Here is a 16,796-nt window from a genome sequence, read left to right as displayed (position 1 = left end):
AGGAAGTTTCTCATAGGGTAAAAGTAATTATTAAAATAAAATGTAGTTTTTTCAAGGATTTTCATCAGTTTTCGTGCGAGTGCTTATAATTAAGGCTAGTAAACGCAAACTGTTAATAGTTCGTAAAGATAATGAATTTTAATATAATACAATAAATGGTCAAAGTAAAAATACATTTGACTTTCTATCGACAATATATTGACTCGACAATGAAATAAATAAAATAAAGAAAAAGAATCAAATTAACAATCATTATTTAAAAAAAAAAAATGTGAACTTTGAACTAAGTTTACAAACTAAAAAAAATGTTTGCGAATTTAAAATTTCTCAAATTCATCTTCATAGGACAAAATAAATGGTTACTTTTGAAAATAAAAATAATATCAAAAATTTAGTTCTTTTAATTTTTTTATTAATGTTTTTGTATATATTTTAAACACTCGAAATCACATGACTCTCGACCAAAATTTTTTTTAAGAAATGGTACTTAGTGTAGAAAAGTAATTGAACAAAAGAGTTGATAATTTGTAATAAGTTTGACTGTTTTGTTTTTTATATGTGTATACATATTTACACACATGCATGTGTAAATATATTCAAATGAATGTATAGACAATCATGTAAAAATGTTAAGTGTTTATGAAGTTAAATCGAGTGTCTTTATTGCGATGCAATAGATCAGTAATGTCGTTCTCAATTTTATGATGACATTTATTTTCTTCATTCAGCTAACTTGATTTTGCAGCAAATAAAGGTGCAAAATTAACGCTTCACTTTTCAAATCTTCTCGTATTTTGAATAATTAACGCTTCAGTCCGGTGATAACGAAAGTCTCTATTTACATTCTCAACTGACGAAACGATGATTCAACATATCTCAATCGTTTATATATTTCATATTATTCAAGTCAATCTGAATAAACGTCAATATCGTCATCACCATTATTTATTACTATTATCAACATCAATATTACCATTATTATTTTTATTAAGATAATTACCATCATTATGCAAAATTCATTTTCAACTTTTTTGTTACATACAAACTAAAAATAAACAAAGCACACTTTAATACGACAACAACCAGAACGCGATTATTGCACCGATATCCAGGCTAATTTTTTTTCCATATTCAACGATCAACCGGGCTGAAGGTTAGTTAAGCAAATGCCCAGATATATAAATGAAAAAATTTGTTGTATCGTCTCAACTCGCTCGCAAACATTGTTGTCACTCGTCTGTTTTATAATTTTTTTTTTTTTTTTTTATAATTCTACTATATTTTGTATTATTTAACTGCCTTTTCTAAACATATTTAGAAGACAAGTCTTTTGCATGAGAAAAATAATAATAGTAAAAAGGTTTTAAAATTGTTTAAGTTGTTGATAACAACGAGGATTATTCGTTTCCCGAATAAATTCCATCAAATTTTGTGAATAAATTTTTTTAACATGATTTAGTAACTGTCTCTAGTTTTCGCTAAATTATGTTACTTTTTTATTGGATGTGCTATTGGCTGGCTGGTTGTATAATGTATAAAATTACATACTTATTTCTGAATGTATTTTTCCCACATCTCTGTGTATTTTTACTCTTCCACACGTACAGTACATAATTACTAGTTCGTACTTTGATTCAATACACAGGTGGAAATTGCATTTTGATTCATATGTTAAATTAATAATAAACTAAAAACATTTCATGTTTCATGGACAAAGAACGCTTTGAAAACATCATAAAATTCTATTTGATGATTCAAGTGGTTCCTCCATGCTCAAACGATCAGCACTTCCACTGAAATTTATAAATTTCAAAGTATCTTTGGGTTAAAGGTTGAAATTATTTTGCCAGGAATCTTGATATATCATTGTTCCAACACCCACAACTGAAAGTCTCAAATAATGCTTATACTATAAATAATTTGAAATACGCAGCAATAATTCATGATAAGTGTAAAAGTTAGTACACAGAAATAACAGGCTTTTTTCTATTCGCAGACAAAAATACTTATAAAAAGTGGCACATACACAATACTAGACAAAAACTCGGACAATACAAATCATCAAACTACCTTTTTTCTTTAATTCACCTTATTTTTAATAAAACTACTATTTTTTTTGTTTTTATCATAGCTAATTGATTTTTTTTATTAGTTGAAAGAAGTTACTATTTTCAAAGATGATTTTCACGCGACGAATTGGTATCTACTTTTTTTTCTTAAATAGTGTAAGTTAGAGCATTATAAAACGTTCAATTATCTAAGATATTGAAGTTCCAGCCACAGACTAAGTCTAGTGCCACTCATGATTTAAATTTGATAATTAATTTAATTAAGTTTTTTGTTTCACTCTGTTGAACAGAAGAATTTTACAAATTCGTCGAATAAATCTGATATAGTATTTTTCAAGATACTCTTTGCACGGACGAGGGCACCGACAATCTTAAGGTCGGTTGTTCATTAGTTTTTTTTATGGAGGCAACTTAATCAAAAAAACCAAAACCTCTTGCTCTACTAATTGATTATGAAGTAGTGATAATTTATCACCAATCATAGACGTTATCTTCTTCATCAAAAAATCATTTTTCCTTGGGGGCTGCTGACTTTTATTTAATTACCACTTTTCTTCTTCTTCTTCGTCATCTTCTTCTGATTCTGATGGCTGATCTGCCAACCATGTCAACCAAGCATTCACCTTATAGAAAAAATTAAAAATAGCATTAAAATCAAGAGAATACAACATAATCATACAATTAAAAAATTAAAACGTCAATTATACCTGGAAGAGAGCCTCGCCTTTCCCAGGATAAGCATCATTGATATCCTCTTTCCAGCGCATGAAAGCGTCTTCGTCGATAATTGAAAGATCATAAAGAGCTATGAACCAACGGAGTAGCATTCCTTTAGGGAATTTATGCGAGTAGCAAAATACTTGCAAAGAGTGTACGGCAGTGACCTGGGATTCGATTGTTGGCAAAAGTGTTTGCAACATTCTCTGATATTTGCCCAGCAAGGCTAATTCTTTCTCTTGCAAAGCTTTACTAGGTAAATCGTTTGGATCAACCCCTTCTGGGAATGTTGTTTCCTGTAATCAGAAAATTATAAATTCAATAATTAAGATAAACAAATAAATATATAAAAAGTGTTACTAAAAAGCTTACCCGAGTAATATATTTGAGCAAAACGGCAATGAGTGCGTTTATAAACGCAGGGTCAGAGTGATGAGACGGCTCAAGTTTTTCCTTGATCCACTTGTAAAAGGTAGTAGGCGAAGGATCTGCCTCGAGTTGTCGTCCCATATCGCCCTGAATTCTCAACAAAGGATAGAGGAAGGTAAGATCGCGGTCCTCAAGAATTTCACCGAGACGTTCCTTAGTTTTTTCTGCTTCAGGTAACTGGCTAATAAGGTTGATCTTGCTCTCGTTGAAAATTCGAGAGAGCACCTGCTTGCCTTGGCTCTTATGCAGTTGCTGCAGTGTGAGAAGAAATAGAGGATAGTGTTGACCGTTCTCCGTCACGGAGGCAAGGTCATTCAGCTGGAGCATTTGATCAACGATGGCTCGGGCCGTAAAGAGGGCGATGTGGGAAAGGACACATGGAACGTCTTTATCGGCCATCGAAGTGACGAGCTCCTTCCAGCCATCGTGAAATTGGTTGCTGCTTATTATGTTATCTTTGCGCAATTGAGCAACGAGATCGGCAGCAAGAGTGCGCTCGGCTTCGTTGCGCTCCAGGCAGTTGGAGTAGATGCTGAGCACGGCATAACGCAAAAAGCGCTCAGGAATCTTGAGTTCTTTCAAGGCTTGAACAGCCTTGTCCACATCATTCTGGCTAATATGTTCGTCGAGCATGGCATGGACTTTCTTCATAACTTCTTCCTTGGTCAAACCTTTGTCTTTGCGCTCTCGGGCTTTCTCGCGCTTGTCAAGAGGGCCTTGCTTGATAACAATGCTACTGGTAGCAGCGGGGGTTGGTGCTGCTGCTTTTGGAGCAATGGTTGCAAGATTGACAGCGCTCGAGGCCGGAGGTTGCGATTGCTGCTGCTGCTGCTGCTGATTCTGCTGTTGTTTGCGAATTGTCGCCGCACGCATCAGAGTAGTCTCGGACATACCACGGCCCGGGAACAAATCTATGCCATTGTCAATGGGGAGCTGTGGAATGATATTGGGCTGCTTGTAAGTCATCGAGTTGGCAGAGGGTCGAAGCGACACTTCCTCTGGTGGTCCAATGAGGATCTTGTTCTTGTTGAAGCGCGGGGCTTGCTCCTTGTTACCGTTGTTGTTGTAATTATGACCACCTCGATCGCCAGAATTATGCTGCTGCTTACCACCGTGTTGGTTGTGGTAATTGTTTTGCTGCCTATTCTGGCCGTAAAAACCTTGATTTTGCTGGTTGTTACCGCGGCCGCCGCGCTGGTTGTTGTAACCGCCGGATTGCGAGTCGCGCCCGCCGCCGCCAGAAAATCCATTGGGCCCGCCAGCTCCGGTGGGGCCGAAGGGCGAGAGCGCTCCGAAATCCGACGAGCTAATGGAGATGATGGAGCTAAAGTCGTTCATAGAGACGCGGCCCATGCGTCGGAAAAGATCGCTGCCGGGCCGGCCTTGGTCGGCGATAGCGTGATGATCGGTCAGGCGGTTGGATGGGGGTCCGCCGGAATTACGACCACCGTAGAAGTTGTGTTCCGAGTGTCGACCCAGTACACCTTGTCCTCCGCTCGGACGATGCTGGGACACATCGTCGTTATCATTGCGAATCTGATTGATGGGCATGGGACCCTCGGTACTGGTAGCTTTGCGCGGTACCCAGCCGTCCCGGCGCAGCTCGATGACGTCGAGCAACATGAATCGTATGCGAAGCGGTAGCTCCTGGCTCTTGGCCAAGCTCTTCATGCGCTTAAAGTACTGTTCCATGAGCTGTTGGCCCTTATCCGTGTCAAGGATACGGCCGCAGGTGCGCATGATCTGGCAGAGACACTCGATGTCCTCGGCTGGGTCCCCCCGGGATCCACCACGCCTCTTATCCAAAAGCTGTTGTATGCACTTGTGCAGAATCGAGTTACTGATGATCTCGAGCTTGCCGAGCTCGCCGATGAATTTGATGTTGCCGAGCATCTTTCTTTTGACCATCTGCCGGCGCTCCTCGTCCTCGGGACTAAGCTCGCCGTCCTGGCGCTCGAATGCCTCGTGGGCCTTGCTGCGGTTCTCGAACTCGAAGCGGCACTTGTTGAGCAGCAATCGCGTGAAGGTGTTGTCGTTCGATCGAACCTTGGCGCTCTCATTGTTGTGGTTGTTGCCGTTGTTGTGGGTAGGGCCGGTGCCGCCGTGATGGCCGCCCCCTCCAGCAAGTCTGGAGCTTCCAATCGCCCCATGTAGCTTTTGCTCGTTCTCAAGCTGCGCGGCCTCCTCTGACAGCCGCTTGCACAGCTGTGCATACATAGAACTGTATTTCGGTTCATCGAGAGCTTTTTCAAAGATCTGTCAACATAAATATAAAAGTGTGTTTATTCGTTCGGACGGTGCGGGCGAATGAATCGATAAACGAGCCGATCGAACGTCTCGTCGATATACGGATCGAGATATTTGGTTTACATAGATATACTTACCAAGAATATGACGCCTTTAAGTATTACATCGGAATTGAGCTCAAGGTTGAGCAAGTCGTTGCTCAGCTTTGCGAACTTTTCCGGTGTGAGCTTGTTGAGCAGGCCCCGTACCTTGCGGAAGATGACATCGTTACGGCTTTCTGGGGTGAGCGCATCGCGTCTAATAGATGAAGGAGGGATCCAGCGTTGCTCAGTGGATAGGGAGCGATTATCGTCCCTGGAAGGCATCGAACTATTTAGTTTCTTTGACTACTTTTACAGAAACACAACACAAGTTAGCTCAGGGAGTTTTTGGACGCAGATGTGAAATTGATGTGATTGATCTGTGCTTTGTTTTCCAGGAATGAGTGATTTTCGGATGGATCGATCGATGCAACAAAAAAAAAAAGGTAAATGAATAAAAACAATAATAAAAACGATTATCACGAGGAATGTAAAAAAGGACAGGAGACAGGTGTACGTGCACGCGAATAATAATATTCTGGACAATGATGTGTGTAAGGGGCAATGTGTGTGAGCAAGCTAGCAGGGTGGTTCTTTATCTAGGCAAAGACCCTGACCTTCCTCCCGAGACACGAGAAGCACCCCCCGGTCCTGTGGGGTTGTCCGTTGTTGCGCGTGTTTTGGCCCCCAGAACAACAAATCACAGCACGCAGTACTTTTGACGCCGGTGAGCTGTAACATGGAAGAAAAAAAAACAAGGAATTATTTTCAAATGGCTCTTCGCTTTGCAACGACGATCATCGATTTAATCAGTAAATAAAATGTATAGCCAGTTATTTTTCGCATTCGCTCGTAACGCATAAACAGCTTCTCGCTCGCTGTAACGTTCGACGTAACGTTCGGTAACAATGACGTTTAGGAAAGTAGCAGCAGCTAGAATAGCGCAGCGAATTGAATGAACGATCGGGAGAGGAAAATCCTCGAGCGCTAGTGTGGCTTTGATCGCAGCAGCAGTAGAGAGAGAGAGAGAGAGAGAGAGAGAGAGAGCACTACTTTTTTTTGTCAGAGTCGACGCAAATTAATGCAACTGCGGCGCGACTCGAGCAGTCGAGAGCGATGATGATACGTCATAGACGAAGAAAAAAATGTACTATCAACGATGTGAAGCGCAAAAGAAGTATGCCAATTGGATGGTTAGAGAGAGAGAGACAGAGAGACGAGGAAGTTTGGAGCGAGGGCAAAATGACTGTTCAGGCAGGTATTTGGGCGAAAAAGGACCAGGGAGCAGGTAAAAGCGAGCAGCTGAAAAACGTTGGCGTCCTACATGGCCCGTGCAGCTGTACCAATACACCAATAGCCACGGCACTCACACGTTTAAAAGGTATATACTCTCTCACGAGCGAGCTACTGCAAGTCCTATGCGACGTTTACGTTGGCGCGACGCCTTCCTTTATACCTAATGCATACAAATGTATATGCAGCGAGCGAGCGAATAAAAAGAAGAATGAAAAAAAAGTCGTCGACTCTCCGAGTATATACGCGGACAATGTACACTTGTGGGCCCGCAGAAGAGTCGAGTCGAGCCGAGAGATATAGGAGAGGATGTATCTCTCTGGTAATTAGCAATTATTTCATGTAGCCCTCGTCGGGAGGCGCACGCGCGCGCGCCCAACTCTCTCTCTCTCTCTCTCTCTCTCTCTCTCTTATGCACTATTAAAAAATATATAGGTACATGTATATACGTAGATGAAAAATTTTTGCACGACGACGAAGAGGTGTAGTCGCGTATATAGGTAGTATAATATAAGATGCACGGACACACACACACTCTCGCGCCCGCGCGTTTATCGCACTCCCCGCAATTGTGTACTGGCGAAGAGCTGCGTATCGCCGAGACGACGTTTGTGTATGCGCGAGCAAAACGACGAGACGACGACGACGAGAGTGTATCTATATACATGCACACCTATATAGCTATATATCGCGAATGGGTGTGCGCGCGCGCCTCTCGCATATGTGCCGCGTACGTATACGAGTCTTTTATGCGCGCGTGTGTGTGTGTGTGCGCGTATATAGCCGAGGTAAGATGGAGCTGAACCAATGTCCTCCATCTCACGAGTGCCCCGACTCGCTTTATCAACTATCCTTCATAGTTTGCTCGCTTTCGTACTGCATATACACGAGACAGACGCAGAGAGTCGCTGCTGCTCTCTCTCGCTCGCGAATAATTTTGCTCCTCGATTGCCATTGTCAAGTTTCGAGGGTATGTATCGCTTGCAAACACGGACGTGACGCCCGTGTCGTTGGTGTGTAGGAAGCAAAGAGGCAGCAGCTCTCTCTCTCTCTCTCTCTCTCTCTCGCACTCGCGCGCACGCACACACACACACACACACACACACACACAAACACACACAGGCACATAAACGCAGGGGCAATGTTATAAACGATGCTTACGTTTGGGCCGCTGTTGGTTGCTCCGATACGGTGCACTACTATTCGTTCGACCGATGCACACCGGGAAAAAGAGACTTTTGCCTGGCTTCGGACTCGTTCCCCGATAGTGGTAGAGTCGGAGAACGACGACGACGACGACGACGACGAAGCCTAACCAATATAAAACTACTCACTCGATCGGTGTGTACGAGTGGCCAACTCAGACACGCGCACACTCACACGGACGATTAGACAGAAACACAAGCAGCTCTGCCTATATAGTATAGGATAGGTGTATATGTACTGTATATATACGGGGACACGCACGCACACAGACGACGCCTACTATATACAGCGTTGACTGTATATACGCGACGACGACGAGCTTGGGCCGAGCGTGTGTGCACCTGGCTCCGATCGTTCCTACGTTACGACTACTCCACGCGACGACACAAAATATTATTATAAACAATTATATCACTGGCTTTACGTGTGTATATATATATCTTGTTGCTCGCTTACTTGCTTGCTTATATACTCGCTCGCTCTCGAGCGCGCGCGTGTATGTGTGCCTGTCTCTGTGTTTGTTTGTGTGTATATGCGCTTGAGTCGGAGCTTTATTAATGCGTATACGGAGCAAAGCTGCTGGTGGAGCAGCAGCTGCCTTAACACTACGAGCTCTCTATGTGTATATACGAGCTGTATGCTACGCACACACATATACGCGCACTGCACAAGTCGAGTGCACAAGCGGACGAGCCACAAGAAGCAGCAGCAGCACAAGCGACTTCTCTCTCTCTCTCTCTGTCCTTTTCCTTCCTCTCCCCCTTGCGGCCTCGGAACGAGTCGGCGGCCAAGTATAGGTGGCTTCGCGTCTACGCTCCCGTCACGGGACCATCATTTTTTTCAAAGTTTCATACGCGAATCGACCGGCTGCAAGCACACGACGTATAGCGATTGTGTATCCACGCGCGTCCAAACGTATATTTCCCTTTGCAATTTTCAATTAGCGAGTACCTAATGCAACGTCGAGAGTGCAGCGCATGACCGTCGCCCAACGCGATTCTTTTGCTGCTACGAGCGCGAATTCGCCTTGTTATTATCGCGTGCACGAACAAGAGTCGAGTCGGAGAGTTCGTAGTTCGTGCGTGGGTGGCTGAGGGTTATTGCCTGTTGGCGTCACGATCGCGACAATGAGTGCTACAACGTATATATAGTATATATCGCATCACCTGCTCATTCACGAGTCCCGCATCTATGTGTATGCGTATGCTGCTGCTGCCGTGTGTGTGTGTGTCTGCCAAATGCGAATACACACATTTACATACACGAGTAGCATTGTACGCAGTGCCTACAGGACATGACGCATACATGCGCCAATTCACTGCTTACAAACATTAATTGCTCAGCTGACGATAATAGTCATTCTGATGCATTTCTCCGACGTTGTTTCGTTCGAAATATTCTCGATACTCGATAGATTGTTGACGCAAATTTCGCTCCTTTCGATCATTCGATAGACAAGACTCGTTAGCCTATTTTCGACTTTGTAATGTTAGCCTTGAAAATAATGGAAGAAAGATGCATTAAAATGCGATGATTCGAGTCGAGCAATCGAATTTCTTTATAAACCAAAATAAAAACACCGTCGTTGAACGATGTTGTATCGGTCAGCAACAAAGAATAAAGGAAGACAAAAATTGGGCAAATATTTACGATACAAAGTATCATTTGCGAATATTCTCGTTGCACCATTAAAATTTGTTACCAATTGAAATACATTCACACGTGTAAAATAAATTGCGATAGAAAGATTTGCGAAGAGTATAGACGTAGAGAGGAAGAGAGCGAGACGTCGCTAGAGTGTGACGCGTTGGCAATTGGCAAATGAAGAAAAAAAGAAAGAAAGAAGCAAAATCATAAGGAGATGGCAGAAATCCGATGGCGACCGAAGGAATGTGCCGAGTGGCGGCTATATGGAAGAGAGCTCGTACGAACGCGAAACACACATATAGTAGCTTACATAAACTGGATAGATAGAAATCATTATCGACACTCGTTTGTTCCCATCGAGCGACAAAATCAGACGAAGAGAAGACGCGGCGGCGGCGGTCGCTCAGCTGCGAAAAAATTCCATTTCGGATACCATTTAATCCGTATAGAAAATTTGCAAACAAACGTGCGTGTGTGCTCGAAAAAAGACAAAGCCTCCGACTCGTGCGTATGCAGTACGGAGTCGTCTTGTGTTGCTTTGTTGGGATATTCTTTCATACTTGGATATATATTTCACTCTTTTCTTTCTCTGATAAACACATACATATAGGCACGAACGAGCAAGCGAGTCACACGCACACACCCTCACACACGCGTATATAGACACATCGGAGTTCTCTCTCTCTCGCGCGCGCGATGACACGCACACACGTTGGCTCTACATCTCTCTCTCTCTGTCTCGTTCTGCAAGTCTGTGAATCATCGTCTCTCGCACGCAGAGAGCAACGTAAGAAAGAAAAGAAAGGTTTCAAGAGAGGAAAAAACGAACTTGTACTCACGTTTTCGATGAGTCGAATTCAAGCCCCGAAGTCAGTTGATCCCGACCTTGGAAGCGTTTCCTGCTACTACACTTTTCTCTCTCTCTCTCTCTCTCTCACTCTCTTTCTCTCTCAGCTGCGACGACGACAACTGAGGTGCAGCAGCAGAGGCAGATTATGTACTGCCCCTGGGTGTCGCCCTATATACGCGTATGTATGTACAAAAATATGTACGTCGATTGGGCTTGTGTATGCAACGTGCGCAACTGCCTGTGCCGGCGGTTGGGCAGTGCTGCTGCTGCTCACTCGTATTCCAACCTCTCAAATGTATGCTCGCTGCGAGTTTTAATAACGGGAGCAAAGCAGAAGCAGCAGCACTTTGGCTTTAATCGGCAGCAGCAGATCTACTACTACTACACGGGCTACGCCGTCTAGAACACTTGCATTCGCGCGCGCGCGCCGCGCGCCACCACCGACGACGACGTCGTGTCGTGGAGCAGCAAGTTTATGAGCGGGGGTGGTACAGCAAAGTCTCTCTCTCTCTCTCTCTCTCCAAGCTCTCCCTTCTCTCTGTACAACTCCCTCTCTCTCTCTCTCTCTCTCTCCTTTCTTTACACCCGAAACGCGATTAATGAATGTTGTATATGCTCAACTGGAGCCGCGAATCGTCGTATCCCCGCGCGCAGCGCAAATCAACACGAGCGATGCGTTGAACTGGTGATTCGTGAGTCAGACGACGATGAGCGAGGACCACTCGGCCGCTTCTTTATGCTCGACCGATTGCTTTTAACGTAGGCCTATATTTGTGTATGTGCACGTGTGTGTAATTTTGTGTTTTTAAGGCCTTTTAATCGAGGGCTAGAATATTTAAGGCTAGCCTGCTTGTACTGCCCGCTGACATCCGTGGCCGTCGGCAATTTTGTCCGGCAAGCGTCCTCCTCTTGTCCTCGCCTCGGCGATTCTCGTCCGCACACAATTGTCGCCAATCTTCGGCTGCGCGGCCGAATTCCGAACTTGCAAAAAAATTATACGCGTTAGGAATGTAAATTATTTACCAGAGACGAGAGACAGTGAAAAATTGCAAATTGCCGCAGCAACGACAGCAGCGCTGCACACAACAGCAACAATAACAACAACAACTAGTAACTAAGCAAAATCGCAGTCAAAGCTTCTCGGCTTTGCCACCGCTCGGCCGTTCGTTTTTCGCGCTATATCCTGTCGAGAATCAAGGTGTAAACTGCAGCTTGTGTATCCACAGCAGCTTTCAACATTGTCCGCGTTGACTATTCATCGGTATATAGTAAATGTATAGCGGTACGAAAACTTTTAACGAATGACAGCCCGTCGAGCATTGAACGCCATCTCTCATTCGTGATTATCTTAATCGCTGGCCATCATCGTGGATCATTTGCTTTCTCTAATTCGAATGTATTGAGTAATAATTAGCTACTTTATCTATTCACCTGTTGGTATGTAAATATCGTTCAATCGGTATCTAATCGGATGCAGGTCATGTATCTAGTATATACGAGGATACTTAGATCCACGAGTAATAATGAAAATTTGTATTTTACGATATTCTTATAGGTAATATAGATTACAATTGACTCGAATTTGAGATGCGGAGCCTATTTTCTCGAATAGAACCGATTGTACAAATAAAAATAGCCAAAAAAACGTAACGTTTAAGCTTATTCAAATCGAAAGAACAAAACTACTCATTATGCGCTGTAACGATCGAGAGCAAGTTATTGGTCAATGTTGAATATCAATGAATCAAGTAAGAGTAAAAACATTCGCGATGGTAAAAATGAGTCACGAAGAATCTCCGCCATTCACGTAATAGCTCTCATCGTTGCAAACATCATCATAAAGCATAAACAAGAGTGTGCGCAAATCGCGCGTAAACAAACAATGCATCGATCTGTTCGATCGAGTTTTGGATAAAACATGTTTTTCAATCTCACTCGCGATAGGATTGAGGCGCTCGTGCGAATGTATGCTTTTTTTCAATCTCCTTTTGGCTTTTTAACTTTTTATTAATAATGCAAGGACAACTGGTTCTGCACCTCAGCTGCAGATTGTAACAGCGCAGAGACGCGTTCGATCGGACGAGTCGTGCGCGCGATCATCGGCGGGCAACTGGCAAGGGCCTCTCATTTTTCCTAAGTATATGTGTGAGTATATCGAAAAATAGTTGTCGCTCGAGTATCGTTGTCAACCGCGTGCTCGTATCGATTTTAATTGCACTGCTCGTTACTTACACTACCTGAAATACGATACTCGATATTAATGCGCACTTCGACATCATTGCAGCTGAAAATTCTTGTGTACTTACGTCGAAATATTTTGACATCTTTCAATTTTTAAAAAATAAATATAATACGAGTAACTTATTGAATCTTTTTATCTCGCAATGCTTCGGTTCAAACATGATGTCTTGAATATAATTACATCGTTAATTCTTTGAAAAGCTATATACGGTATAAACACATTATTATTTACTTCGAACTAAGTAAATATATCGTAAGGATTGCATTTACATTTGTCAAAATCGTGTAACACACAAACAGATCCTATTTTAACGTATAAGAGACGGTCCATTGATAAAAATTTCTCATTTTTATGCCACCTACATCTTCATCGAACGAATAAAAACAGTTCAATGACCGATTGATTCATGGCGTTTTTAAATTCAAAAATATAAGGCCTTTCGACTTTTTTTCACGGCGTATAACATAAAAAAAATCTTTAAACCATAAGCTATTAATCAATTACATAATATTGAGTGATACATTATAGTAATCGGCTAAAGATCACGCGCAGAATCATACCGAAACATCCGAATTATGTTCGGTACAAACATGTACAAATCCTTATAGCCTACGCGAACGATCGACGCATAGCTAAACGAATTAGTAAACAAGCTTAGAAAATCACAAGTCTAGATATTTTCCACTTGGGTGTGTTTATGTATGCAGTGTGCAGCGCACGATCCTAGGTAAAAGTATACACGTCCTATTATGCATCGCATACAAACTGTACGTATATATACGTTACGTGTACACAGCATAGGACGGCGTGTGCAATGTGCATTCTATTTCTCCCAGTCTTCGCACAATCTTCGGGCATGCATACATACATTATATATATATATCGCAGATGCGCGCGCAACTCACACCCAATTGCGAGACTTGCAACTTGCAAATAAAGTAACAACATCGCCGATTGCGCATAAGCCTATAAAGCACCGAGTAATGAGTACTGTCATCCGTCAGTGATCCATTGAAAGTCGCCCGAGTCGTTTTGCATGCTGTGCCTGGGCATTTTTCCGTAAAAACATGAAAAACCAATCTTGATTTTCAAATTTTCACTTTCTCTTACAACAGCTGTGATTTTTCTTAGTTAAATAGCTCATTTTTCCTGGCCAATCTTATGCTGAATCGTTTTCCACAGTTAGTTATGCTTATAAGTATATCATTTTTATAACATATATCTACTCGTTTTGCACATAAATCTGTCTTAAGGGACATTTAATTCACTAACATTATCGTCTATTCGGAGGAGAATTTTCGCAACTTTTTACAAATTGTTATATTTAACTTTATTTTCGCGATGTATTCGTGCGCTGTGCAGTTGAGTGAGATATTCTTTGTATGACTAATTAACCAATACACTCGCATAAAATGCTTGACTGTAATACCGAATATGTCGCTACGTACCATAGTACGTGTTTCCAGACATACATCATTGTTCGCACGCCAAAGTATCTTTCGTCGATTTTATCTGCCTATTAGTAAATTGACAATTTTTCCTTTCATATACTACTTGCTTAACTGTATGTAAAGTGCTGTGCCATAACTTTTTTATCAAGTGTAGCAGCAAGAGTTTTTTCTATTTGACACTGTGAGCAAGTTATAAATAAAATTCATTGGACTGTGAAAAAGTTTTGACAATGTCATGTTGCTTTATTAATTGTTTTAATCCTTTCATAGGTAACATTCATCATGGCGCATTCTTCCCATACCTATGGATCAACGGATCAAAGATCTGATCTGCCTGATGTAGGCTTCAGCCCTACAGAATTGTATAGTCTTAGTGAAAATATAACAGCAAATATCTATACTATTAATTCGAGTTACAAAACTCTCTCGCGTTCTTTTAAATTAATTGGAACAAATAAGGATAATCAGGCTGTACGAGATAGAGTGTAAGTACATGCATAAAAAGTTGCATTACGAGTATTAAAGTTTACTTGTAATTCCAAATTTTACTAATATGTATAAAATGATCGTTTTACAGGCATGAAACACAACTAAGTACTAATCAGTTAGTTACCATGACCAGTAAAAATATTGCTAGATTAACTGTGCTCATGAGACAAGGGGACAAACAACTAAAGTTACAAATTGAAAAATTAACCAGTGACTTTAAAGATGCTGTTCAAAGATACTCCGACATGCAAAAAGTAAGAGCCTTCTACTAATGCTATTCTTAATATTTTTGGATGAATCTGTTTGGATATATTCTTTAATGTTTTTATAATACACAATTATGATTCAGTTTACTGTTATTTATAAATATCAATATAATTTGATGATTAAAGTTGATTTCTTAATTTGGTCTATGGATTTTTACAGTCAATAGCTGAACGTATGAAGAGGCACATGTTAGTTGTCCCTAGCCCAGAAACAAGTGAAAAAAACAATCCTGATGATACTCAAGATTTGATTCAAATACAAGACGAAATAAAGCAAAGAGCAGAACAAAGGTGATTTTGCAAATACTTCAAAGAATGTCATAGCCACAGTGAAAAATCATTAGGCCCTTTTACCTGATTTGTTTTAAACTTAAATTTGGACTTCTACTTTTAATTTTTTCCTAAAAACACACACTTATAGCATATGAAGAAAGTACTCAGAGTAAAAAAAACATTCTTTCTATGTTGCCATTTATACAAATTATGATTAAAACAGACTCTTATCTATTAACATATTTATCTACATATATATAAATTGGTGGTTTATCTGTTCATTTCAGAACATTAGAATTTGATCATGGGTTGATATTGGAACAGGAAGAAAGGATAAAACAAATTGAAGGAGATATCTTGGATGTTAACCAAGTAATGCGAGAGCTTGGAGCATTAGTACATCAACAAGCAGATTCAATCAGTATGTGTTTTAAAAAAATTACTTTTGTTGAATTCACTTGTCTTATTTTGTTTTTTTATTACAGATAGTATTGAGAACAATATTGAAAATGCTCATGGCCACGTTGAGCTAGGAGCACAAGAACTCATTAAAGCTAGTAATTACCAAAATAAATTTCGTAGAAAAATTTGTATACTTTTAGTTGTAGCAATAACATTTGTAATTATTTTGATTTTGGTTATAGTATTATCCAAAAAATCTAGTTAGCATTTCCATGTACCTTGATTATATAACAACGCAGTACGTACCCACAAATGCATTATGCGAGAATGTAAACACAATGTATCAAATCAATTGATATTTTCTTAAAATTTGTAAAATTATAAATTTGAATCAGATACCTGCGTTTATTTGAGGATTTTTGTGGTATTATATTAACTACATTATTATGATAATGTCGAAAATTGATGCTTTAAAAACATTATGAATGAATTGAAAATTTAATTTTATAGAAAAAAGTAAAAGAGAGCATTTGATTATCAAGAAACACATTGTGATCGTAAATAAATATTATTTTATTAATCTAAGATGCATAAAAGATCTGGAAGTTTCTCGCGGGATTTTACATATTTTGAGTATTTATATTTTGCAATTACAAGAAAACTAATTTATTTTACATGAAAAACATCACTGGGATAAAGTATTGAAACAGCACAACTACAAGTTGAAAAATTTGAAATATTCCCATGTATTTTTATAACTAATATTAGTATTAATGTTATTATTATTACTATTATTATTATAAATGTTATTGTTATAACTATTATTAATGTTATATAATTATTGAAATAATTATATCATTTTTATCACTTCTAACGCAAACTACATAAAACAAAACTTGTTGAATTAAAATTTGTATCAATAATATCTGATTGAGTGAGAATATCAAATTTTTCAAAAGAAGATGTAACTTTCATATAATGACTTTACTGGTCAAATTTCGTTGAAATAACACAAAATTTACCAAAAATTGTATAAATTAATTAATTTGAAATGGCTGTAGTTAGTATGCGTAAGGATTTGTTATTTATATACATATATGAAAATTAAAATATGAAGAGAAGCAATTGCTAACAG

General features: G+C 40.2%; 2 protein-coding genes across 6 annotated transcripts; one reads left to right on the top strand and one right to left on the bottom strand.

Annotated features, from left to right (window-relative positions):
• Window positions 1-622: 622 nt before the first annotated feature.
• Window positions 623-5,827, bottom strand: LOC106654175 (eukaryotic translation initiation factor 4 gamma 2). The gene is made up of 4 exons (XM_014373915.2): window positions 5,600-5,827; window positions 3,159-5,471; window positions 2,777-3,082; window positions 623-2,692 (listed from the first exon to the last, which is right to left on the bottom strand). The coding sequence occupies exons 1-4, from the start codon at window positions 5,825-5,827 to the stop codon at window positions 2,612-2,614; spliced, it is 2,928 nt and encodes a 975-aa protein (XP_014229401.1). The 3' UTR covers window positions 623-2,611.
• A 6,719-nt stretch (window positions 5,828-12,546) lies between these two features.
• On the top strand, window positions 12,547-16,183 carry LOC106654116 (syntaxin-7). 5 transcript variants are annotated; one of them, XM_014373831.2, is made up of 6 exons: window positions 12,547-12,683; window positions 14,502-14,716; window positions 14,809-14,974; window positions 15,147-15,277; window positions 15,547-15,680; window positions 15,745-16,183. In XM_014373831.2, exons 2-6 carry the CDS (start codon window positions 14,514-14,516, stop codon window positions 15,924-15,926), a joined length of 816 nt encoding a protein of 271 aa, XP_014229317.1. In that variant the 5' UTR covers window positions 12,547-12,683; window positions 14,502-14,513; the 3' UTR covers window positions 15,927-16,183. The 5 variants fall into 5 exon arrangements, with proteins under 5 accessions (XP_014229317.1, XP_014229316.1, XP_014229313.1 ...); XM_014373830.2 differs by lacking the exon at window positions 12,547-12,683 and adding an exon at window positions 13,681-13,839; XM_014373827.2 differs by lacking the exon at window positions 12,547-12,683 and adding an exon at window positions 13,681-13,978.
• Window positions 16,184-16,796: the final 613 nt, after the last annotated feature.

This window comes from Trichogramma pretiosum, unplaced genomic scaffold, assembly GCF_000599845.2.
Source record: "Trichogramma pretiosum strain Unisexual culture from Peru unplaced genomic scaffold, Tpre_2.0 scaffold25, whole genome shotgun sequence".
NCBI lineage: Eukaryota > Metazoa > Arthropoda > Insecta > Hymenoptera > Trichogrammatidae > Trichogramma > Trichogramma pretiosum.
This window is presented reverse-complemented; position numbering and strand designations above follow the sequence as displayed.